At 38.4% G+C, this 24,771-nt stretch overlaps 3 protein-coding genes and 1 long non-coding RNA gene across 9 annotated transcripts; 2 read left to right on the plus strand and 2 right to left on the minus strand.

Moving 5' to 3' along the window:
- Window positions 1-5,237: 5,237 nt before the first annotated feature.
- Window positions 5,238-6,962, plus strand: Nd-23 (NADH dehydrogenase (ubiquinone) 23 kDa subunit). The gene is made up of 4 exons (XM_071712626.1): window positions 5,238-5,458; window positions 5,838-6,096; window positions 6,402-6,594; window positions 6,692-6,962. Exons 1-4 carry the CDS (start codon window positions 5,416-5,418, stop codon window positions 6,821-6,823), a joined length of 627 nt encoding a protein of 208 aa, XP_071568727.1. The 5' UTR covers window positions 5,238-5,415; the 3' UTR covers window positions 6,824-6,962.
- LOC139776135 (uncharacterized) lies at window positions 6,958-8,712 on the minus strand. The gene is made up of 2 exons (XR_011719015.1): window positions 7,502-8,712; window positions 6,958-7,392 (listed from the first exon to the last, which is right to left on the minus strand). It is a non-coding gene; the product is annotated as an uncharacterized lncRNA (long non-coding RNA).
- A 161-nt stretch (window positions 8,713-8,873) lies between these two features.
- On the plus strand, window positions 8,874-22,832 carry Hob (bridge-like lipid transfer protein family member hobbit). 5 transcript variants are annotated; one of them, XM_071712620.1, is made up of 16 exons: window positions 14,145-14,160; window positions 14,361-14,642; window positions 14,714-14,840; window positions 14,909-15,100; window positions 15,209-15,460; window positions 15,658-15,822; window positions 15,909-16,121; window positions 16,199-16,466; window positions 16,539-16,761; window positions 16,850-16,968; window positions 17,033-17,353; window positions 17,460-20,006; window positions 20,137-20,381; window positions 20,457-21,513; window positions 21,600-21,817; window positions 21,913-22,832. In XM_071712620.1, exons 2-16 carry the CDS (start codon window positions 14,584-14,586, stop codon window positions 22,195-22,197), a joined length of 6,291 nt encoding a protein of 2,096 aa, XP_071568721.1. In that variant the 5' UTR covers window positions 14,145-14,160; window positions 14,361-14,583; the 3' UTR covers window positions 22,198-22,832. The 5 variants fall into 5 exon arrangements, with proteins under 5 accessions (XP_071568724.1, XP_071568723.1, XP_071568721.1 ...); XM_071712623.1 differs by lacking the exons at window positions 14,145-14,160; window positions 14,361-14,642 and adding an exon at window positions 8,874-8,892 and having other exon boundaries at window positions 14,909-15,023; XM_071712622.1 differs by lacking the exons at window positions 14,145-14,160; window positions 14,361-14,642 and adding an exon at window positions 8,875-8,892.
- Window positions 22,662-24,386, minus strand: LOC139776133 (sesquipedalian-1). 2 transcript variants are annotated; one of them, XM_071712625.1, is made up of 3 exons: window positions 24,133-24,386; window positions 23,575-24,038; window positions 22,662-23,403 (listed from the first exon to the last, which is right to left on the minus strand). In XM_071712625.1, the coding sequence occupies exons 2-3, from the start codon at window positions 23,866-23,868 to the stop codon at window positions 23,050-23,052; spliced, it is 648 nt and encodes a 215-aa protein (XP_071568726.1). In that variant the 5' UTR covers window positions 23,869-24,038; window positions 24,133-24,386; the 3' UTR covers window positions 22,662-23,049. The 2 variants fall into 2 exon arrangements, with proteins under 2 accessions (XP_071568726.1, XP_071568725.1); XM_071712624.1 differs by having other exon boundaries at window positions 23,575-24,386.
- Window positions 24,387-24,771: the final 385 nt, after the last annotated feature.

Here is a 24,771-nt window from a genome sequence, read left to right on the forward strand (position 1 = left end):
TGAGTCGCAAGAATTGACCAATTACAGTCGAATTTGAAGAGAATAATCGACTGTGATTGGTCAATTCTTGCGACTCACGACTTTGCGACTCGCATTGTAGACCCAGCATTACAATGTTGACACTTTGTACACTCGTTTAAGACTTGAGACACAAGACAGTATTGTGCGTTGCTAAAAACAAAGATTTAAAGCATAAAACACTGTCTTGAAATTATAAGTCAGCTACTCTGCTCAGACACTAAGGCCGGTATTCATAATCAGATCTTATTTCAAGACCGTCTTAACTAATATCTTAAGATGCTAATACGGCTCTGTGATTGGTTAATGACATCTTAAGATTGTACTTATGCTGGTTCTACAATGGGAGTCGCAAAGTCGTGAGTCGCAAGAATTGACCAATCACAGTCGATTATTCTCCTCAAATTCGATTGTAATTGGTCAATTCTTGTGACTCACGACTTTGCGACTCGCATTGTAGACCTAGCATTAGGATGGTCTTAAATATAAAGCCTTGTGTACACGATACTAGAAATCGGTCCGAGTTTCGGTTTAAGCCAATGAAACTGCTGCTTTTTTGTAAGAGCTGCAAGTTGATTGGCTTAAACCGAAACTCGGACCGATTTCTAGTATCGTGTACACAAGGCTTAAGAACCGACTATGAATACCGGCCTAGGGCCAATTTCACCAACCACGATTAGCTTAACCGACGGTTAAAGTTAGCAGGATTGACCAATAGAAAACAGGGTGGATTCATTTCTATTGGTCAATCCTGCTAACTTTAACCGTCGGTTAAGCTAAGGGCCTAAGCAGAATGGCTGTCTTATAACCTTAAGGCAGTGTTTTATGCCTTAAGGGGATCCTAAAGCCGTCTGTAATACCTACACTCGTACTTTAACAATATTTGCTTCGTATAAAAATTCTACAACTTGATGTTACAAAATGAGGGTGCAGGTCCATTCAGTAGACATCAAAGAATATCATACCGTTTGTAGAATTAGGCTGAGACTCCAAACAAAAAAGTTAAACGAAAAGTACGATTACATGAACGTAAAGGTCTTTCTAAATCGTACTTTTCATTTAACTTTTTTGTTTGGAGTCTCAGCCTAATTCTACAAACGGTATGATATTCCTTGATGTCTACTGAATGGACCTGCACCCTCATTTTGTAACATCAAGTTGTAGAATTTTTATACGAAGCAAATATTGTTAAAGTACGAGTGTGGGTATTACAGACGGCTTTAGGATCCCCTTAAGTCTTTGTCTTATGTAACGCACAATACTGTGTTAAGGCATAAAACACTGCCTTAAGGTTATAAGACAGCCATTCTGCTTAGGCCCTAACCGTGGTTGGTGAAATTGCCCCTAAGCTTCTAGACCGGAAATTAGTTGGCGCTGTAAGTTCATATTTTTTAATAAACTATAGCTCAAATGATTGCTCCCTAATTGCTCCCTCAGAATCAACAATTGCTCCCCTTTTAAAATTATTATTTTTTAAGATATTTGAAAAAAACATAAAATTTATAATTTTTACTCAAAAACATATTTCTAATAACCCTATGCAACTGAATCCGGCATAGAACGATTGCTCCTTAATTGCTCCTTATTGCTCCATCATAATTTTAATGATTTATTGCATTTTTATTGAAAAATTAACAAATTAATCATTTCACTAGTGACGCCGCCGCCACGTATCGGCCGCCTATTGTAACTATGGCTCGGCAGCCATATTGGCGGAAATATTCAAACGTAATATAATAGCTCTATTGTTCATAACTATATCTGAAAGAGTTTAGTCAACATTTCCTATTGATTTTCGGTAGAATAACTATTTCTCGCTTTGCTCTATTGGGATTTTCAATCGCTCCATTCGTATAATTAATTTTATATGACATTTTAGCAAAGAACTGTTCATTTTCTTGGAAAAATACATTTCTCACAGTCTTCTGCAAGTATATCTAACATAAAACGATTGCTCCTTAATTGCTACGCGTTGCTCCATCATTACCTTAATGATTTATTGCATTTTTATTAAAAAATTAACAAATTGATCATTTCACAAGTGACGACGCCGCTACCTGTCAGCATTGTGCATGAGCCCTTATTGACGTTAGGCTGAGTTTCCACTGTGCGCGTCACGCGTCGCGTCATCTGTCGTTAACCAATCTAAACATCCCATCTCAAATAATGTAATAAAATACGATGCTTTGATTGGTCGCGGCGGATAACGCGATGCGTGACGCGCTCAGTGGAAACTCAGCCTAAAGCCTTGTGTACACGATATTAAAAATCGGTCCGAGTTTCGGTTTAAGCCAATAAAACTGCTGCTTTTCTGTAAGAGCTGCAAGTTGATTGGCTTAAACTGAAACTCGAACCGATTTCTAGTATCGTGTACACAAGGCTTTAGTGCCCATCTACAATATGTGTTTTAAGCCCTAAAGGTCGGTTTTCATGGGCAGTGTATTGCTGCAGCAGCGAGCAGCAGTTTAGTAATTTCTTAGAAAATTCCTAGGAAATTACTAAACTTTCTTAGAAATTATTAAACTTTTTTTAGAAATTACTTAGTAATTTCTAAGAAATTACTAAACTGCTGCTCGCTGCTGCAGCATTTCACTGCCCATGAAAACCCACCTTAAGCCTTAAGAATTTGTTTAATCACAATTGAATTTGAGGAGAATGAATTGACTGTGATTGGTCAATTTCTTAGGGCTTAGGGATTAAAACACTTATTGTAGATGGGCACTTAAGAACGTTGCGGACGTTAAGTGAAACGCATTCATAAAAAATTTTGATTGGTTGATACCGTTTAGGGATTGGGCGTAAACATAATACAAAACACAAGGCAATAAATTTTCAACCTCGGAAGCCGTGTATCAATGCATTCTGTTTCTATTCCCTATTTCTATTGCCTGTACCTTTGTATTATGTTGCGCCCCTAACAGTTCAATATTATTAATATATAAAATTTATTAACATATGTAATTTATTAACACAGAATAGACGAACAGAAGAATAGCGCTAAGGAACAGTGATGAAATTTCATTTCATATTCTGTACATATGTTAATATTAAATTGTTCCCTGTCCCCTATTTTTTTCATTGTGCGCAGCCCTTTTTACGCGTTGTTGTTCGTTGCCGTCCTTGAACAGGACCAGACATGTTTCAACACGTTACGCGCGTGTCCTTTGTCCGGATCATATTTTGGAGTTTCTATTTTTCCTTAGAGAGACTGCTGCACACACTAACAATCTCATTCTCTAAACAAAAAAGAAAATCTAGCAGGATGGACTAAAATTAAGGCTTTCACACATAAAATTCCTTAAGGACGTAAAGCATACACTTAAGATAATTCATTAAAATCAATCGAGTTTGTAATCTACGGATGACACACAATACTCGATTGGAATTAGGCTGGGTCTACAATGGGTGCGTTCCACTTATCGCTCGCAACGCTCGTGGAATCATTTCATCCTTGTTGTTTGTTAAATGTTAAACAAGGACGAAATGATGATCGCGCGTTGTGAGCGATAAGTGGAACGCAGCCAATGGGAATCGCAAAGTCGTGAGTCGCAAGAATTGACCAATCACAGTCGATTATTCTCCTCAAATTCTATTGTGATTGGTCAATTCTTGCGACTCACGACTTTGCGACTCGCATTGTAGATCCAGCATTAGGGGATACGCAACACAATACAAAGGTATAGGCAATAGAAATAGGGAATAGAAACAGAATGCATTGATACACAGCTTCCGAGGTTGAAAATTTATTGCCTTGTGTTTTGTATTATGTTTACGCCCAATCCCTGAACGGTATCAACCAATCAAAATTTTTTATGAATGCGTTTCACTTAACGTCCGCAACGTTCTTAAGTGCCCATCTACAATAAGTGTTTTAACCCCTAAGCCCTAAGAAATTGACCAATCACAGTCAATTCATTCTCCTCAAATTCAATTGTAATTAAACAAATTCTTAAGGTTTAAGGTGGGTTTTCATGGGCAATAAAATGCTGCAGCAGCGAGCAGCAGTTTAGTAATTTCTAAAAAAAGTTTAATAATTTCTAAGAAAGTTTAGTAATTTCCTAGGAATTTTCTAAGAAATTACTAAACTGCTGCTCGCTGCTGCAGCATTACACTGCCCATGAAAACCGACCTTTAGGGCTTAAAACACATATTGTAGATGGGCACTAAAGCCTTGTGTACACGATACTAGAAATCGGTTCGAGTTTCAGTTTAAGCCAATCAACTTGCAGCTCTTACAGAAAAGCAGCAGTTTCATTGGTTTAAACCAAAACTCGGACCGATTTTTAATATCGTGTACACAAGGCTTTAGGCTGAGTTTCCACTGAGCGCGTCACGCATCGCGTTATCCGCCGCGACCAATCAAAGCATCGTATTTTATTACATTATTTGAGATGGGATGTTTAGATTGGTTAACGACAAATGACGCGACGCGTGACGCGCACAGTGGAAACTCAGCCTAACGTCAATAAGGGCTCATGCACAATGCTGACAGGTAGCGGCGTCGTCACTTGTGAAATGATCAATTTGTTAATTTTTTAATAAAAATGCAATAAATCATTAAGGTAATGATGGAGCAACGCGTAGCAATTAAGGAGCAATCGTTTTATGTTAGATATACTTGCAGAAGACTGTGAGAAATGTATTTTTCCAAGAAAATAAACAGTTTTTTGCTAAAATGTCATATAAAATTAATTATACGAATGGAGCGATTGAAAATCCCAATAGAGCAAAGCGAGAAATAGTTATTCTACCGAAAATCAATAGGAAATGTTGACTAAACTCTTTCAGATATAGTTATGAACAATAGAGCTATTATATTACGTTTGAATATTTCCGCCAATATGGCTGCCGAGCCATAGTTACAATAGGCGGCCGATACGTGGCGGCGGCGTCACTAGTGAAATGATTAATTTGTTAATTTTTCAATAAAAATGCAATAAATCATTAAAATTATGATGGAGCAATAAGGAGCAATTAAGGAGCAATCGTTCTATGCCGGATTCAGTTGCATAGGGTTATTAGAAATATGTTTTTGAATAAAAATTATAAATTTTACGTTTTTTTCAAATATCTTAAAAAATAATAATTTTAAAAGGGGAGCAATTGTTGATTCTGAGGGAGCAATCATTTGAGCTATAGTTTATTAAAAAATATGAACTTACAGCGCCAACTATTTTCCGGTAGCTTCTAGCCGTGCATCGTGAACAAACACGCGACATCTGGCGACATCTGTAGCGTTACATCATGGGCATGCGATGGTATGGTTCCGCGCTAGCGTGCGCAGTTTATTAGTTGATTTTGTTAATATTCGCTAACAGGTATCCTCAAAGAGAACATATTGACGAGCTAGTGTGAATGGTCAAGCTTGTCGACTTTTAAAAAAATTGGAGGGTGATAATGATGGGCCCCTTACAGATATTTGTGCGAACCGGGAAATTCGGTAAGATATCCATATGATTTCTGTAACAAAACCTGATCTTGATGGTTCTTCTCCTTCCGTTCCCTCTTTTTTTCCTCTTGTCTGTATTAGGATGCAGTGCTACACTTTTATTTTAACTGTTGTATTAGCTGATTTTCGTACACAAAGGACATTCTTTGATATTATTTATTAAATTTAAAGATTGCTTGTTATGCACCAATATATGATTAAAATTTACGTACAACTCTTCCTTACCTACTATTTTTATTACCTTATTTTTTCCTTTAACATATATAATTATACTACTGATTCATAAAATTGCTCGATTAGTAACAAAAAGAACTTCCTTGATGTCCTCTAGTGAATTGTAATAATAATTTTGATATTATAAATGTTTCAGCTCCAAGATTTCTTAAGGTTGTTCCAAAGGGAGTAAGCACATACTTAAGTCGAAGCAAATATTACTATGTAAATGAGGAAAAAGATGAAAACTGGACAAATATTATGGACGCTGCAAGTACGCATATGTTTTTCCTTGAAATTTTTCGAGGCTTTGGAGTTATTTTGTCTCAGGTGTTTAGAGAGCCAGCGACGATAAATTATCCTTTTGAAAAGGGGCCTCTGAGTCCAAGGTTTAGGGGAGAGCATGCACTAAGAAGGTATGTGTGTGTGTATATATATGTAAGCCAAAACTGTAAGTAATTTTGTATATGATATTTTATATATCATTATTTTATATATATTATATTATATATGATACATATATTTTGATATTAATTTGATAAATTGATATTTTAATATTAATATCTTAATATATATTTTTTCATAATAATTAATAAGATGTTATATAATTTATTATAGCTTATATTTCAAAATTTTTAAGACATTTTGATACAAGCGTTAACGTTACAACATGAAGAAAAGAAAGAAATATAATAAATTATATTTTTGGGGGATCTTTCAGGTATCCTTCTGGAGAAGAGAGATGTATCGCTTGTAAATTATGTGAGGCGATATGTCCTGCGCAAGCTATTACAATCGAGGCGGAGGAAAGGGCAGATGGATCTCGACGGACTACAAGATATGACATTGATATGTCTAAATGTATTTATTGCGGTTTTTGCCAAGAGGCTTGTCCGGTAGATGCTATTGTTGAGGTATTATCCTATTGTTAGCAAAGAGTTAAAATGATAGAAGAGTGATACAAGAAGGGAATTTTATAAAATTAATAAATGAATTGTTTTACACGCGCAGGGTCCCAACTTTGAATTTTCAACTGAAACTCACGAGGAGATGCTGTACAACAAGGAAAAGCTTTTAAATAATGGAGATAAATGGGAATCTGAAATTGCTAGTAATATCCATGCTGATCATTTGTATCGTTAAGCATTGTGTGTGTAATGTAGTCGCAATTAATGATCAAGTAAAAAGGTATGAGGAATTGAATATTAAAGAAGATTCCTACCGCTACATATGTAATATATGAAATATTTAAATAGATTAAATAAAAGGATGTATAGTTAAATGTGGATACTTTTTTAATATTATATAATTATTTTTAACATTAATAGTAATATTTATTTTATAATAAAGTACTTAATTAAGATAATAGAGTATTCAAAGGATGAATGAAACTGAACCTCCCTAACGTCAATCTAGATCTGGAAGATTTATTATGAGTCTCTCCACTGGTTTTGGAAGTTAAAATCCTGTGTATATATATATATATAACAGAGCACATATTAGGAATAAGATTAAATATTAGAATATATAAATATAGGAATATTCCTGTTATATAAATATTGACTCTATACACAGTCTTATTTTATCTACGTATTATACACTGTGCGGTCTCGGAGACCCCATCCACATTTGTTATCGTAACTTCAGTAAAAATGGATATATTTTAGTTTATTTTTTTTTTCAATCGATCGAGAATTGATCAAGGAACAGGCCTATAATGTAAGATAAAAAGATAAATACGTTTATTGACTTCCCTCAGGGTTGCAAGGCGTTTTGTAGGGACGTTCCCAACCCTTTCTTCAATTCTCATCCAATACTAACCTTTTCCTCTCACTTAACCCTCACTTAACCTTTGGACCAACGGGTTAACGTCTCTTTCCGAAAGACGGAGCCCAGTTTGCTCCGCACAAGAGCCTATCTTGCACGGAGGGCGCAGCTTTCGGAAAAAACATTCCATGTTTACATGGCTCTAGTGGACTCGAGAACCTGTTTCTTCAGATTACGAGTCTGGCGCTCTACCACTAGACCACACTGCCGCCTGCCTATAATGTATAAAAGTCGATAGAATTAAAGAGCTCCGAGATATACGGGTAAAAAGTGCGGTCTACAAACAGAAACGCGGAAAAAGAAAATTGGTCTGGGGTCTCGGAGACCCCACTGTGTATACCTAGGGTTAAATATTAGAATATGTAAATATAGGATTATTCCTATATTTATATCTTATATTTTATTCGTTTCCATTGTGTGTTACGTTTAATTATTATTTCTAATTTTGATTTGTAATTAATATTTATTTAATATTTATTCTTATTCCTATGTAATATGCTCTATGGGGACGGCGCGTGCCACTCTTAGCCGCTAGGGGCGCTAGCAAAATTGAAGACACACCGAACTGTCACCGAGTACCGAGCATATCGTTAACGAGAAAATCTGTGTACATAAACGTGAATATTTCGGAATTTTTTAACATGCCGGGAATGTGTGTGGCATATGGATGTAAAAATAAGGGAGGGCATCGGTTCCCGAGGGACAAGAATGACAAGATGATGAAAAATAAACGGTGGACGTCAGTGGATCATCACTGCTATAAAACGCGAGGATTTATGTCCGAATACAAATTTGCGACTAAACATATGTTTCATTATATGTCTATTAATTTTATTGTAAACTCACTACTTTCAAAGCCGGTGGTAATATAATCCTCAGGTCTAAGTGGTTTGTGCACAGCGAATTTGTATTCGGACATAAATCGCGTTTTATAGCAGTGATCCACCGTTTTTTCATCATCTTGTCCCTCGGGAACCGATGCCCTCCCTTATTTTTACATCCATATGGGCCGATATCACAGTCTCCGATTAACGTGATTCTCTGATTAAACTCACTCTCCATCTCTTTCTAACTGTCCCCCTAGAAAGAGACGAAAAGACAGTTAGAAAGAGATGCAGAGTGAGTTTAATCGGAGGATCACGTTAATCGGAGACTGTGATATCGGCCCTATGCCACACACATTTCCCCGGCATGTTAAAAAATTCTCCAAACCTCTCTACTCATTAAACGTAAACATTATGACAAGTCTCCATTTTTGGTGCTGCCCTCTGCGCTGAGCTTGTCATGTCGCCGTCCCCATTGTGCGCAGGACCTAAAACAGGACCAAGAGTTACCGACATCACAATATATGACGTTGACAGAAGACAGAATTTAAAGTTGCTATAGTATGTATGTATGTACAGTGAGGAGCATAAATGAGTTCCGTTACCCGGTGAGCTACGGTGCAGAGCGGTGCAGATGAGCGCGCTACCTCTAGGTCGGTTACCGTCCTACTTACAGCCACGGTCGATAAAAGGTTCAAATACAGAACCGCGAACGCGTAAAAATAGTCAGTCACGCTGTATTGCACGCGCGTGCATTTGATTAAAAAAACATGTTTAATACAATTTGATACACACAATTAATATTTATTACATACAGTATAACAATCATAGGTGATTATGTAGGTAATTATAATTGTATTATGCATCTGCAACTATTATTCCACCGACTAAGTATGTGTTTACTGGAATAATATAATTACAGATAATATGATAATTATAATTACAACATAATTACTTATAATTATTCTATTGTATATGAAAAATTGTTTCGCGATATTTTATAATTTTTACGATGTCGTATTATTTTCAGTAGGGGAGACCGGGGCTAAGCCGACAACGGGGCAAACTTGACACTAGGCTTTTTGCCAATTTAAATCTATCGTAGAAACTTGCCTTTCCTACTGTAAATGCGTCTTTATGTGCCAGTATTATCAACGGAATTTGGTAACATTCTGAGTTATAGTGTAATTTTTAACGCGACATAAGCGTTTTTGATAGTGAAAAGTAATTTTTCTGATCTCTCGAAAATGTCTACTCTTTCATCGAACTTTACTCTTGCGAATCTACCGGTAAGTGATTTTGATGGGAAATTTGATGCTCTATATGAATCCGATAATCGTTTTTGCATATTTTCAAAATTTTCATGTTTTTGAAGTGACAAAAGTGAAAAACGACGTCCGGGGCAAAGTCAACACCACGCCGTTTCGTCGGCTCCCAGTAACAAACGATGCTTGTCATGCAGCCGTATGGCTCATGACAAATGTATGCGCACGTCCGATCGCGAGTTTACCTGCATTAATTGTTTTTCAGACATGAGTTTAGATGAAGATAATTGAAAATTCAACAATTTTTGTTCTCATTATTTTAAATGATTGTTCTAGCTACTTTATTCCGAATTTTTGTACTTTTTAAATACACAATAAACAATGTATTTTCATTTTCAGACAGTAAAAAATAAGTTCCAGATCAAATTGTGTCGATCAGACAAAGTGTTGAGTTTGCCCCGGCGGGGTGTCGAGTTTGCCCCGGCATTTTTTAATTCGAAAATTTGTCTTCGCGTCACTTTTCCTTTTCTGGCGGCAAAACAAAGCGACGTACAGCAAAATTTCCTGAATCAATTTTGTACCTGAAGAAACACTCTTTAAATATGTACCATTGAATTTGCCTAAAAATTTTAATTAAATATTAAAAATTGCCTTTGAAAAAATAGTGTCGGCTTAGCCCCGGTCTCCCCTATCTTATTTATAAGTAAATAAAATATTAAAATTAAAAGCTAAGTAATGTTACGGCCGATATTCCGAGCAATATTAGGGTATTAATAAAAAGCTATATATACATGTTGAATTATAATTATCGAGTCAACGTTTCGACCTACTTGGTCTTTCTCAGGGCATTACATTCAAACTTACAAGTAATATAAATAAAAATAATTATAACTGTTAGAGTTCACATTATCAACACTGAAAATTATAGTCATCGCCGATGGAACGATTACGACACGCAAAAGAAATAAAGTCAAAGCCAACTTCGAATTAAACGCCGTCACAGGCCACATAATTACAATAATTGTTACCGATTACAATAAGTAATGCAGTCCTCTGTATGATCCTGGTATCAGCCATGCTCAACGTCGGAAATTGCCATGTCCAATATTAAATGAATTAAAGTAGAGATCGGTTTTGCGTCAAGAACCTTTTAAAATATACAGAAAATGCACGAAATTAGCATCTCCGTCAACTGCAACTCAGATCAGGATTTATTGCAATAGGTAACAATTATTGTAATTATGTGGCCTGTGACGGCGTTTAATTCGAAGTTGGCTTTGACCTTATTTCTTTTGCGTGTCGTAATCGTTCATCGGCGATGACTATAATTTTCAGTGTTGATAATGTGAACTCTAACAGTTATTATTATTTTTATTTATATTACTTGTAAGTTTGAGTGTAATGCCCTGAGGAAGACCAAGTAGGTCGAAACGTTGGCTCGATAATTACAATTCAAAATGTATATATAGCTTTTTATTAATACCCTAATTAATTAATATTGCTCGGAATATCGGCCGTAACATTACTTAGCTTTTGCTTTCGACGAGCGATAACACGTCCTATTTTTTTATATTAAAATTAAAGTAGGTAAATTAAGGATTAATCGGATACGAAATCTATTTTGTAATATTTTATGAATTCCTAGATTCTTCTAATTTGAACATTAAGTTTATAATGCGATTTTTATCCATTTTTGCTTTTTACAAAATGTCTTTCCTAACATTGAAATATCTTCTTATATAAGAAGAAAATATTTTTATATGTAAGTGATGGTATCTCGTGTTTATGGTAATTGGAATTATTTTCTGCGAAAGAGAAGCCATTTTTTATGTGCTATAAATTGTGAAGAAGTATATAAAGTCTGCGATATTATCACGTAGCTGTTAACCATTATTTTCACAAATATTATATTATTTTTATTATCTTTTTTATACAAATAATTAAGGATTAAACGGATAGAAAGATATTCGTAACATGATATATGTTGTCGAGATGTTTCGAGTTTCGAGATGTTCCTTGTCTTAATATTTGGTGGTTCTGAAAAGAACCGATTGTTTTGATTGGCCCTGGAGCGAATTTTAATAATCCGTCTTCATTATCATTTCTCCGATCTTTTAATCTGACCCGAGTCGGGTCGAGTCAACAAATCGAAAATCGAAAACGCTATATGTTAGTGCACGATATATCATATTATCGAAAGAAATGATTACTGGACGGATTATTAAAATTCGCTCCAGGGCCAAGCAAAACAATCGGTTCTTTTCAAAACCACCAAATATTAAGACAAGGAACATCTCGAAACTCGAAACATCTCGACAACATATATCATGTTACGAATATCTTTCTATCCGTTTAATCCTTAATTATTTGTATAAAAAAGATAATAAAAATAATATAATATTTGTGAAAATAATGGTTAACAGCTACGTGATAATATCGCAGACTTTATATACTTCTTCACAATTTATAGCACATAAAAAATGGCTTCTCTTTCGCAGAAAATAATTCCAATTACCATAAACACGAGATACCATCACTTACATATAAAAATATTTTCTTCTTATATAAGAAGATATTTCAATGTTAGGAAAGACATTTTGTAAAAAGCAAAAATGGATAAAAATCGCATTATAAACTTAATGTTCAAATTAGAAGAATCTAGGAATTCATAAAATATTACAAAATAGATTTCGTATCCGATTAATCCTTAATTTACCTACTTTAATTTTAATATAAAAAAATAGGACGTGTTATCGCTCGTCGAAAGCAAAAGCTAAGTAATGTTACGGCCGATATTCCGAGCAATATTAATTAATTAGGGTATTAATAAAAAGCTATATATACATTTTGAATTGTAATTATCGAGCCAACGTTTCGACCTACTTGGTCTTCCTCAGGGCATTACACTCAAACTTACAAGTAATATAAATAAAAATAATAATAACTGTTAGAGTTCACATTATCAACACTGAAAATTATAGTCATCGCCGATGAACGATTACGACACGCAAAAGAAATAAGGTCAAAGCCAACTTCGAATTAAACGCCGTCACAGGCCACATAATTACAATAATTGTTACCTATTGCAATAAATCCTGATCTGAGTTGCAGTTGACGGAGATGCTAATTTCGTGCATTTTCTGTATATTTTAAAAGGTTCTTGACGCAAAACCGATCTCTACTTTAATTCATTTAATATTGGACATGGCAATTTCAGACGTTGAGCATGGCTGATACCAGGATCATACAGAGGACTGCATTACTTATTGTAATCGGTAACAATTATTGTAATTATGTGGCCTGTGACGGCGTTTAATTCGAAGTTGGCTTTGACTTTATTTCTTTTGCGTGTCGTAATCGTTCCATCGGCGATGACTATAATTTTCAGTGTTGATAATGTGAACTCTAACAGTTATAATTATTTTTATTTATATTACTTGTAAGTTTGAATGTAATGCCCTGAGAAAGACCAAGTAGGTCGAAACGTTGACTCGATAATTATAATTCAACATGTATATATAGCTTTTTATTAATACCCTAATATTGCTCGGAATATCGGCCGTAACATTACTTAGCTTTTAATTTTAATATTTTATTTACTTATAAATAAGATACTGAAAATAATACGACATCGTAAAAATTATAAAATATCGCGAAACAATTTTTCATATACAATAGAATAATTATAAGTAATTATGTTGTAATTATAATTATCATATTATCTGTAATTATATTATTCCAGTAAACACATACTTAGTCGGTGGAATAATAGTTGCAGATGCATAATACAATTATAATTACCTACATAATCACCTATGATTGTTATACTGTATGTAATAAATATTAATTGTGTGTATCAAATTGTATTAAACATGTTTTTTTAATCAAATGCACGCGCGTGCAATACAGCGTGACTGACTATTTTTACGCGTTCGCGGTTCTGTATTTGAACCTTTTATCGACCGTGGCTGTAAGTAGGACGGTAACCGACCTAGAGGTAGCGCGCTCATCTGCACCGCTCTGCACCGTAGCTCACCGGGTAACGGAACTCATTTATGCTCCTCACTGTACATACCTACTACCGATAGAGTTCATTACATATACTACGTTTACGCGAGCGTTACTTCTGTAGTAATTTATGATAATTCACCCGTTTACGCGGAGTAAATTATCGTAAGTTACTACAAAATCCCGTTTACGCGCAGGAAAATCCCGTTTACGCGAAGGAATTATCGTAAGTTACTACAGAAGTAACGCTCGCGTAATGCCCGTATCACACTAGCGATTGGCGATTGTGTTTACGTTTGCGTCTACGTCTTTTAACCAATCAGAACGGAAATTGCGAATCGCAATCTCCAGCAGCTACTTTCTGATTGGTCAAGAGACGTAAACGCAAACGTAGACGCAATCGCCAATCGCTAGTGTGATACGGGCATAAACGTAGTAATAGTTTGTAAAGTGCGCCACCAAACGCTGTGGTGCGCAAATGCTTGTCACTCAAAAAGGGTCTGTTTTTTTTTAGTTGCACTGGCTGAACTGGGCTGAACTGGTGCAATAAGTTAGAGTGAGACAAGTATATTATGGCTGCGGTCCACTTGACGCTACAAATGCTTCGAAGCATTCCTTTTCTCCTTTCTTACAATGAAGAAAGAAGGAGAAGAAGAACGCTTTCGAAGCATTTGTAGCGTCAAATGGACCGCAGCCTATCAGCCAGTTCAGCTGTAGAGAACAGACCATATGTCTCACTCTAACTTATTGCACCAGTTCAGCACAGTTCAGCCGGTGCAGCTAAAAGAAACAGACCCTTTGAAAACTGTTGAAAGCTCTCTTGTCTGATGCTTTTTAGTTATAAACAGTTATAAATACTGTGAAAATATATAGTGTGCAAGCGCGAAATATCGACTACACCTGCAGTAATATTACTTAGGAAGTTGAATATATTTTTAGTTAGGAAACAATTTGTTTTTAATTATATATATCAATAAGCATGACTGGGTTACTTGCATTCTGCATAGTCTTTTTAATCCTTTACTGCTTCTTTACTCGGTAAGCGTTGAAATTTAAATGAAAATAATATTATCTTAGAATAAAATACGTCACAATCGTCTATTCAACAGAGTGGTACCGAGGCTGTTAGCATGGATAGTGAAACGTCGTTATAAAATTCACTTGAGAGTGGGCCATATATCTGTACCTTATTTTATCTTCCGTGATGTCAATGTAACTAAAAATGGCTTTACATTGGTGAGTTTTTCAAGACAGTGTACAATTATATGTAATGCGATACAATAAAAAGGGATATCTAATTTCAGCAAATCGAAGAGATAAGCATACGTAGCAGTTTACTTAGTAGCGATGTAGCAAAACTGTTAGCTGTTGTTATGAGGGACGTCAGAATAAATAAGGATGTCCCAGTCGGTCCGACGTGTAAGCTAAAGCAATCCAATGAACTATTAGATTTTAGAAACAAGAAAATACCACCAATTATCATAAAATGTGTCCAGGTACATGCACAGAGCTAAGGTTTCAAGTTGTCACATTTTTCTATGTGTTATAAAACTTGTTAGACAGACTATATGTTTATTGATGACTCTATTAATGATTTATTTCAGTTTACGGCTGTACATGTAGAGAACATAAGTGTACTGGCTCTTGGCAATGGCTGGTTGGCGAATGGGAATGCAGAAAGCCTAAGCTTGGACGGCAGTATTGTACATGGTGCACGCACACTGTTAGCATCGGCCTCTATTGTCGGCGGAACTATGAAATTACTACGACACGCTTCCGACGCGTGTCTCTCTCAAGTAACATTCGCTGGAACAGTAGAAGCTACGTTTAAAGCTCAGGGAGAACTTTCAGTCGAGGTACAACATCGAAAGTTTCTCGCGTTGATACTTAAAAATCGATGAAGGAAAATTATATAATGTGTTTTGACAATTGATACCTAAAATTATAAATAAACTCTGCGTTATGGTAGCCTTATGGTAATAAATAGATTTTTAATAAGTAAATCTGATTATCGACCGTTTTCAAAAGGAATCAAGTGGGATCTGATTTATAGACATTATGTATTGGAGTGACGCAAACTGAAGGTTCTGGTGGTGCAGGTCTCATTCAGTTCCTGAGAGATAGAAGTTCACTAAGTACTACAGCTTGTACATGCAGCAATGTACATAGTAATTCCTCTAATAACTTAATGGCTAGAATAGCTCCTATTTTGCCAAAAGTAAGTCTCCTGATTGTAGATAAACAATAATAACAGGTATTGCTGTAATTACTTGTACTACTTTCGTTATTCTGTTACACTTATAGGATTTTACATTGAAAGTCGGTAATTCGTTGATAATAGCTGGTAGAGAGGATAGTAGTATGATGGGTTTGGAGGGCACCTTAAAAAGTCTTCAGGTTCATGCAAAGTTTGAAGCTAATAGGACTCGATTGAATTTTACTGTAGGTCTAGACAGTCTGTGCGTCCGTGGAAAGCTTCCTATTTTAACTCTACACTCGTTGTCGATCGATACAAAGGTAAGAGTTAAGAATACATTAGCGAATTTAAACGATAAGAATGGATAATTTTTTATGACTTGCTTTATTTTGTACAGATAGAGGAGAATGTTTTGTGCGTTGACGTACAACTGAATAATCTTTTGATGATGTATGATCACAAGGACTGGGAATTGTTGCTATATAATAATGAAAATGACATTTCAAAACCTGTTAGCAGCATATCGTTGAAAGATAGATTACCAAACTTTGAGTTAACATTAAATGCCGAGCTGTATGATTCTTCGTTGAATATAAAATTACCAGATGTACAGGAGGCGTCTTGTGGTGTCGCACATATGAAATTCGCCTTGAATTCGTTTACAGGTGGGCTATACTTTTTTTTTCTTTTGCCTCAATTATGAATCGTTAATTTCTATGATACGTTTTCTGTGATAGACAAAGCCAAAAATCTAAATACAGAATTGGTCATCGAATCGTTATATTGTGCATTAAATGGCGCCAATAGCAACCTCTCCGAAACTTCTCATCAATGGGGCAGCCCACTTTCCATTGGAGTATTGTTAGCAACAACTCGTAGCAACGCCATAGGAGTCGCAGTCGATGCTCTCGTAACGGAATGGAGTTTAGAGCTCGCGAAATTTCTCGAGCAAGCTTATAAGTAATAATAAAATCATTTATGCGATATATTAATACTATAGAACGGAAAATGTAACGTAAATGAGATAATCGCAAAAAAATTATTGTAGGTGCTACAAAAAGTGTCGGCAACCAATGGTGAAAAAGAAGGATACGAAATTACGTAATTCTATTCAATTGAATCTTAAAGTGACAAACTGTAATCTATTCTTTATCGCGGAAAATGAGCGTAAGTATCTAATATCGTCACGCTACCGAAAAAATTTTTTTCACATTACGCGCATCTGTTTTAGTGTCTATAATGATGCGTTTGGACATAGCGACTGTGGAACAAAACGCAAAGCGATTCGTAGGCGTAGCGGAAGGTATGAGCGCGATAACTCTCAACAAGAACGAGCCGATTATGTGTCAACACGCGCAAGCCTTGACGCATCCGTTTTTGGCAATACGAAAGTGCAAAGCTGCGATTAGTTCTGACGCCGTGAACATTAGTCTCGACGGTACTAATCTAGCATGGAGTCCTAATTTACATCTTCGCCTATTGCAATTTTGGGTGGAGTCTGAAGACTTTAGATCTATTGTCAAAAAAGAAATGAGCGCGACTCGTATCGAAGGTAATAAAGCCATATCGTTGAATTAGCTAATTATGAATTAATTTGCGGTCAATATTTTAATATAATGACTCTTAACGTGGAATAATCACATTTGTTCTATTTCCAGAAGTGCAAAAAAAGAAACGCGTTTTGGACTTGCTAGCCACAGGTGGAATCACCGTCTCTATAGATATTTCTACTAAACATTTCCTGATACTGACGTCCGATCAGCTGCGTTGGTCGCAGGGCGAATGGAGACTCACCTATGTTCGAGTTACTCTAGATATGGCTGATGTAATTATGATTGAGGGTTTCGAATTGATTAGAATAGCCGATAACGCGGAAGTGCGGGCGGAGAGGCAAAGCAACGAGGGTTTCGTATTGGATTGGAACGAGTGTTGGTCGCTGAACATCGATTCCATCAAAATTTGTTTTCCATATGAGCATCAATTTACAAATGCGATACAAAATGAATTGCTTAGCATCAGAAAGTGGTTGAAGGAGATCCATTTCTCAAGCATATCTAAACGAGAGTCCCTGCCCTGCGATTTGATCATCAAGATTAAGGAGTGGACGTTCGAACTGAGCGATGATCCGTTCGAGGTACGTTTGCGGGACAATTACGAACTGCTCGAGGACGAATATAAGGAGAGCTTAAAACGACAGGCGATGTTGGATGCTAAAGTACAGGAGCTTTGCCGTGCGCACTTACTGCTACCGCAAGGAAAGGTCGAGGAATTATATGCCAGCTTAAATAAGAAAAACGCGGAGATCTATGTGCAGAGATGGAAGCAGATGCAACGGGCGGGCCCTGCGAGGACTCGTTTGTTCGCGTGGACCATGTTGGACCTGGAGATATTAGCCCTGGCCGATCCGTCCATAAATGGTACGGATAAAGCGGTGAGAGCACTTCGAGAGATGGACTCGGAAACACCGTGGCCCGAGGACGGTCTGGAATTCAACACCGTGTGGGTCCGCGGGGTCAGTCTGAAATGCGCCGAGTGGAAGCTCCAACTTCGCGATTTCCCACAGCCGCTGCTCCTGGTGGAGAATCTGAACGTATGGGGCAGATTAGCTGGAGCGGAAGCTCTGGCACCACCGAGAGCGAAGAGGACCGTAAGAATTGAAATCGGCGCCCCATGGGACGATATAGTGGTTGAAAGAGGAATGACATCTCTCAAGTATTATCACGATCTCAATTGGGATATCGACAAATTCAGATACGCGTTCGGTCCATGCTGGGAACCGGTGATAGCGCAATGTAATCTCAGTTTCGAGAAGATCCTCCATCCATCGAGGGATCCAAGCCCGCCGTTGCCGTTTTGGGACAAGATGCGACTGGCTCTTCACGGCAGACTGACGCTCTGCGTAAAACAGCTGACGGTACTGTTGCACGGCTCTCTGGATCCGTATAACACCACGGAAGAGATGGAACTCACGTGGACCGGACTGGAGCTCGACTGGACGCAAGGAAAGATCATTATTAAGGGCGATCTCGACGTATACGTACGTACAGCTAGTAAATACGACGATTGCCGGTTACTACATTTGCCCAACGTCAGATTGAGCGTTAAACTAGCGTGGGTATGCCTGGGCGATCCGCGTGATCATCATGCCGCTATACCCTGCGCCCCGGACCGGTTGCCCGAGTATTCTAGCAATCAGGAGCACGACTCGTTCAGGGCGTTTCGCTCTCAGAACCTGAACGTTAGCCTGTCGTTGGAGACCAAACCGACTGGCTCGCCTACATTGACCAGTGCGCCAACGGCGCTGCTCTATGGCAGCACATTGAGATGGTTCGAGAATCTTAAATTAATTTTGTCAGGCGCGACGAGACCCACGAGGAAAGGCCCATTGTTTAAAAACATTCGGCCTAGGAAGAAACAGCTCAGCAGACACTACAGGAAAGTCCGGCTGACCCTGGCCTTCCATCGCTTCCACGTTAACTACTGGATGTCGTTCGCCATGCAGCGAGGCTTCGAGGTGACTGGCGGCCGAGTCGCCTGCAGCTCGGAGCACAATCTCGCGTTACATCCGATTGACGACGGGCTGATTCATCGACCGCGGGCAGAATGGTCCATCGTGTATATGAACTGCGAGCTAAGCGATGCCGAAATTTGGTTGAAGAGCGCTCTGCAGGAAGACGAAATGGAGAGCGCGTCGCTACGTCAGCCAGTCGAGAAGTGTTACTGCTTGAGCGTGGCGCGTGTCAGCTACGGCAGGGAGGCGATGGTCGCCGGGGTGAGCGGAGACACGCCAATTCATCGATTGGTCGTGCACGATCTGCGCGGCGCCTGGACGAAGACCAATCGTGACGTTGCTTTCGCTCTCTTTGACTCCTTCATCAAGACTCAGCAACTGAAAAAGAATCTGTCGACCGCGGCGCTCAAGGGTTTCCACAGGGACAACAGCTCGACGCTCAATCCGCACAAGAACCGTGCTACCAGACCGACCGTAGTCGATCAACAAGGCACCTCCACGCAGGTCGTAACGGCGTCGTCCTCCGTGAAGCCGCAACAAGGCGAGGCGGCGGAGATGTTGCAGCAACTGATAGCAGAGGCCGCGAACAAACCTGTGGCCTTCAGCGACGATCTGTCGGTGCAGACTAGAGGACAACAACTGCGCGGGCTAGCGGCATGTCACCAGGACGACGTCTTGCATAAGAACTGGTTAAGTACGTAACGTTTTTCATAAAAATTCTCTTCGTAGACATCAGTAAATGATAATTTGCGCGAAGCGAAGAATCATATACTTCGCGTTTGACAAGAACGAGCAAAAGTTTAATAAATTTATATTTTTTTCAGTTGCTTTGGTAAACAGCCAAGTGCTGTTGAAGGGCATCGAAACCCGCGGCTATGTGATTCTCTCGGCGGCTAAAGCGGAAATACTACAGAGAGTCCATCATCCGGTTTGGAAGGAGCGATCTCTCGTTTCGAAAACGACTTGGGTCGGCTCATTAGAATGCATGCAGTACTACGCTACTGTAAGCGCAAACATCGACGACAATATCGATGACAATATCATGTGGCTGACGTTGGATAACATACAAGTACGTTTGTCAGAATGTGAATGTGGTATGTAAATTTGCGAAGCAAGCTGTATGTTACGGTGTGTTACATTTTAGGAGAAAGATTCTACCATCATAGCCGGTCTGCCGGACGTCCCGGCTCTGGTGGGATCTGGTCAGAGCGTCGGCGGTGTGGTCAGTCAGACGGTGGGAGGCGGCGGCGGCTCTCAGCATCAATTGCAACGTATAGTGTCTCGTTGTAAGTGCGAATTCTTCTACGTCGGTTACGGTCAGACCTTGGATGTGGGCTCTGTGGATCAAGTGCCGACTCCGCCCGGAGAAGAGGTCAGCCCATGGGAGAGGAAGGATCTAACCGCGGCCGACGCGTTTACCTTGATGCATCATGATCTGGATGTCTGCACCAATTCATTGCAATACGCGATGATCTTGGACATAGTTAATAATTTGCTGCTATATGTGGAACCGAGACGGAAGGAGGCTTCAGAGAGATTGCAAAGGATGAGATTCCAATTGCAGCTGCATTCTGTTGAGGATCAAAAGAGACCGATACAGCAATTACAAAATACGGTGCGCGGCTTGGTGGCGAAATTGAGACGGTTGGAACGCGAGACGTACTTGGTACAGAAAGCGCTGGCCGACGAGTCTAGTCCGGAATTACTGACTGAGATGGAACGTTTGGAAACGAGCGTATTCGAGTGCAAGGAACAACTTAGCGACAAGGCGGAAGAATTGGACGTTATGTTGAGTTGTTACAAGGAAACCACCGCTCCAGCGGCCGCGTCGACTACGCTCAAGGACAAGCCGGCCGCAGTGGCCAGGGTAGCTGAGATTTGCTTTAAACACGCACAGTGGAGACTGACGGATGCGGACGGTCAGTTGGGTATCGCCGATCTTATTCTAACTAATTTTCTTTATACGAAAACTAGCAAGACCGATGACTCGGTGGAGCATCTGCTAGAGCTGGGATATGTGCGGATGACGAATTTATTGCCGAATCAGATTTACACGGAGGTGCTTGTACCCACAGAGTTACAGAGCAACATGCCTGTAGACCGGCAAAGAGCTCTTCGGGTCTTCTGCAGGGAAAAGGCGCCGGTAGCAGGGATTTCCGTGAAGGAACACTTTGAGATCAATGTAGTACCTCTTACGATAGGTGAGTAAATATATAACTTGTGTTGAATATACTGTGGAGCCTTGCTATGTGTCACATTGTACATGGATCGTTTCACTTTTCTTCAGGTTTGACGAAGAAGTTTTTCAATACTATGCTTAAGTTTTGTTTTCCTGAGAGGGATCCGGAAGGCATAGAGGAAGCACCGGCGCCACAACGTGAATCGTCCTTTTACGTACCCATCGAGAGAAGAGACGACGTGGAGAAAATGAAGGAAAGAGCGGACAAAAACAAATTGTTCATATACATTAAGATACCGGAAGTACCTGTTCGCGTATCGTACAAGGTAATACTTTACGAATCGAAAAAATAAAAATTAAATATCCTATCCGTTACTTTTATTCGCGAGTTATTCTTTAAGATTTAACACTATTTTTACAGGGAAACAAGGAAAAAAACCTTGAAGATGTACGTGATTTTGCACTGGTCATACCAACTTTGGAATACCATAACGTGACATGGACGTGGCTCGATCTGCTTCTAGCCATGAAGAGCGATTCTAGGCGTGTAATATTGAGTCAAGCGATTAAACAAAAATTGCAAATAAAACCGAGGGGGCCACCCGAAGAATCTGCGCCGCAGGAAGAAGACAAGGCTCGCCTTTTGTTAGGTACCAGACATCTTCCTGGGGACGCGAGAAAAAAGAGCGTATTTAAATTTAAATAATTTGTACATCTGATGACTTATGTAATCATAGTAATTTATTTATTGTGGTGTTGATAAACGTTACGCGCGTTGTAAATTCATGTTTTTGTCGTCTAAATTAAATTGTACAAATAACTTATGATGTAAAATTTGTAACATATATATATATATATATATATTTGTAAATATGTATAGATATATATATATATATATGTATATATATGTATATATATATATAAATATTGAAACATCTGCATTTTCATCTTTTCCGTACAGCGTTTATGATGGCAAAAAGATGTAATATCGCGATAATTTCTAAAGCCTTGTGTACACGATACTAGAAATCGGTCCAAGTTTTGGTTTAAGCCAATCAACTTGCAGCTCTTACAGAAAAGCAGCAGTTTCATTGGCTTAAACCGAAACTCGGACCGATTTCTAGTATCGTGTACACAAGGCTTAAAAAAAATGTACAAGAAATCTGCAAATAATCTTTTTATCACTTTATTTGTGGCTATTTTTTCTATTATCTCGCAAATATCTCATATCTATCATAATAATCTCAGCGTAGATATTACCAAGAATTAAAAATTGTTCGGGAAAATTGTCTACAAAATATTACAAGCGAAGAGAGAATTACATTTTACGAAAAAAATCTATTTTTATCTAAATAAATTAATTTTACATTTGTACACGACCGACATACATACATGCATACACACACACACACACACACACACTCAATATAACATAAATTACTTCCTATCGATTCTGTCTGTTAACATATAGCTGACTCCTTGAGCCAGTAATTCTCATGGATTGTATACAATGTTCAAGCGTACTTTGTTCAATGTTATTTACACAAAATATGTGCAGTTATAGAGTTATTAAAGGTGCTTCTGCACTTTTCCTTGCGTGTCTCCACGCATTTAGATCCGCCAAGATTCGCCTACCATATGCTGTATGGAGCTCACGAAATGTTATTCTAGTCCGAGGTACGTTTTCCGTCCTACCAGGCGCCGACCTGACGCTCTGAGAACGATGATGGGAGTCTGGCTTATTGAAGGGATTATGCCGCTGTCTCGGCGGAGCCTTAGGAGATTGTTGAATTGGCGTGGATGCTGTTTCCTCTTCCACAGCATCCAATTGACGTTGCAGTTCTGTTACCATAAGTTTCATATAATCGTAACTGGCACACGCCAATGCCTTCATCCATTGTTCCATAGATTCCTAGATACCATTGTTCTTCGTTAACCGTGTTTACTAAGGCTGCGTTTTGATATTCACTTTCAGTACTGAAAATCTATAGTATATGTGACCTATAAATTTACTGGTAGTGAATATCGAAACGCAGCCTAAACACAAGAGCAAGTACAGTAGGCATTATAAACGTCTATTTACCTGAGACTCTGCCGCTAAAACATAACTTCTGTTGTTCGGCCCATGAAAAACTATCTTGAAGCCAAACTGCTCCTCATCCTCCGCCAGTTCGATCGTACAGCCCTCAAGCACGATCATGCCCACCGGCTCTTTATCACCGCGACGATCGAAATAGAATAATATATTTCCTTTGAGTACGAACCATCGCCTCTGATATCCGCGATTGATCTCTCCGCGTTTATTCAACCAACCTTCACGGTCTACCGGCGTCGCGGAGGTCGCGAACGCAACCATATTTTTCTCATTGATTTTCATGGTTTTTAGCAACGTATTCTTGTACTCCCGATCTACGATTTTCTCGTAACTGGCGATGAAGTCTGTCAAATTGCGTTGTAGAACCTACTGTGGCACGAGAGGTTATGTGGGTTCACGTAGGCGCACCACGTCTTCTGCTTCTCCTTTATTAAAAGAATCTAATATCGCAGCTATGTAAGATGCATAGAAAATGTCGGGTATAAGTTTTGACATATCATTGATAAGGATAAACATTGTATCAGGTTATCAGGTTATATTACGTACTATCATTTCTTCATTTCGAGAAGAAATTCGACAAGGATATTACGAGATACCTCACCATCGTAGGTGCACGTATGTATGTACATACATACGTATTACGCGTTTATACATCGCGCAAATACCGCGTCACGAAAATTATTTTAGAAAAGAATCACAATCCTGTAGTACACTCAAGAATAGCCTGTTTATATTCTTCTTCTTTTTCAAAATTTGACACTCAAGCTTGTTTACGCTTCTTCTTCTTAAGCCCGGTGTCCACGATGCTAGAACTGTGTCCGAGTTTCGGTTTAACCCAATGAAACTGCTACTTTTCTATAAGAGCTGCATGTTGATTGGCTTAAACCAAAACTCGGACGCAGTTCTAGCATCGTGGACACAAGGCTTAACCCAATCAACTTGCAGCTCTTACAGAAAAGCAGCAGTTTCATTGGCTTGTGTACACGATACTAGAAATCGGTCCGAGTTTCGGTTTAAACCAATGAAACTGCTGCTTTTCTGTAAGAGCTGCAAGTTGATTGGCTTAAACCGAAACTCGGACCGTTTTCTAGTATCGTGTACACAAGGCTTTAAGGGGATTCTATAGCGGCAGTGCACGTAATTAAATTACGAATTATAAGTATTTAGCCAAAATATCGAATGAAT

This window comes from Temnothorax nylanderi, unplaced genomic scaffold, assembly GCF_030848795.1.
Source record: "Temnothorax nylanderi isolate EJ_2023f unplaced genomic scaffold, tnyl_v1.0 TNYL_tig0112_pilon, whole genome shotgun sequence".
NCBI classification, from domain to species: Eukaryota; Metazoa; Arthropoda; class Insecta; order Hymenoptera; family Formicidae; genus Temnothorax; species Temnothorax nylanderi.

Coding starts and splice junctions, on each gene's coding strand:
- Nd-23 (XM_071712626.1), top strand. CDS start 5,416: ATGATGGGCCCCTTACAGATATTTGTGCGAACCGGGAAATTCG. Junction 5,459..5,837: donor TGTGCGAACCGGGAAATTCG/GTAAGATATCCA, acceptor TAAATGTTTCAG/CTCCAAGATTTCTTAAGGTT. Junction 6,595..6,691: donor CGGTAGATGCTATTGTTGAG/GTATTATCCTAT, acceptor TTACACGCGCAG/GGTCCCAACTTTGAATTTTC.
- Hob (XM_071712620.1), top strand. CDS start 14,584: ATGACTGGGTTACTTGCATTCTGCATAGTCTTTTTAATCCTTTACTGC. Junction 14,643..14,713: donor CTTTACTGCTTCTTTACTCG/GTAAGCGTTGAA, acceptor TCTATTCAACAG/AGTGGTACCGAGGCTGTTAG. Junction 15,823..15,908: donor TAGCTCCTATTTTGCCAAAA/GTAAGTCTCCTG, acceptor TTACACTTATAG/GATTTTACATTGAAAGTCGG.
- LOC139776133 (XM_071712625.1), bottom strand. CDS start 23,868: ATGAAAATCAATGAGAAAAATATGGTTGCGTTCGCGACCTCCGCGACG. Junction 23,404..23,574: donor TTTTAGCGGCAGAGTCTCAG/GTAAATAGACGT, acceptor AATGGTATCTAG/GAATCTATGGAACAATGGAT.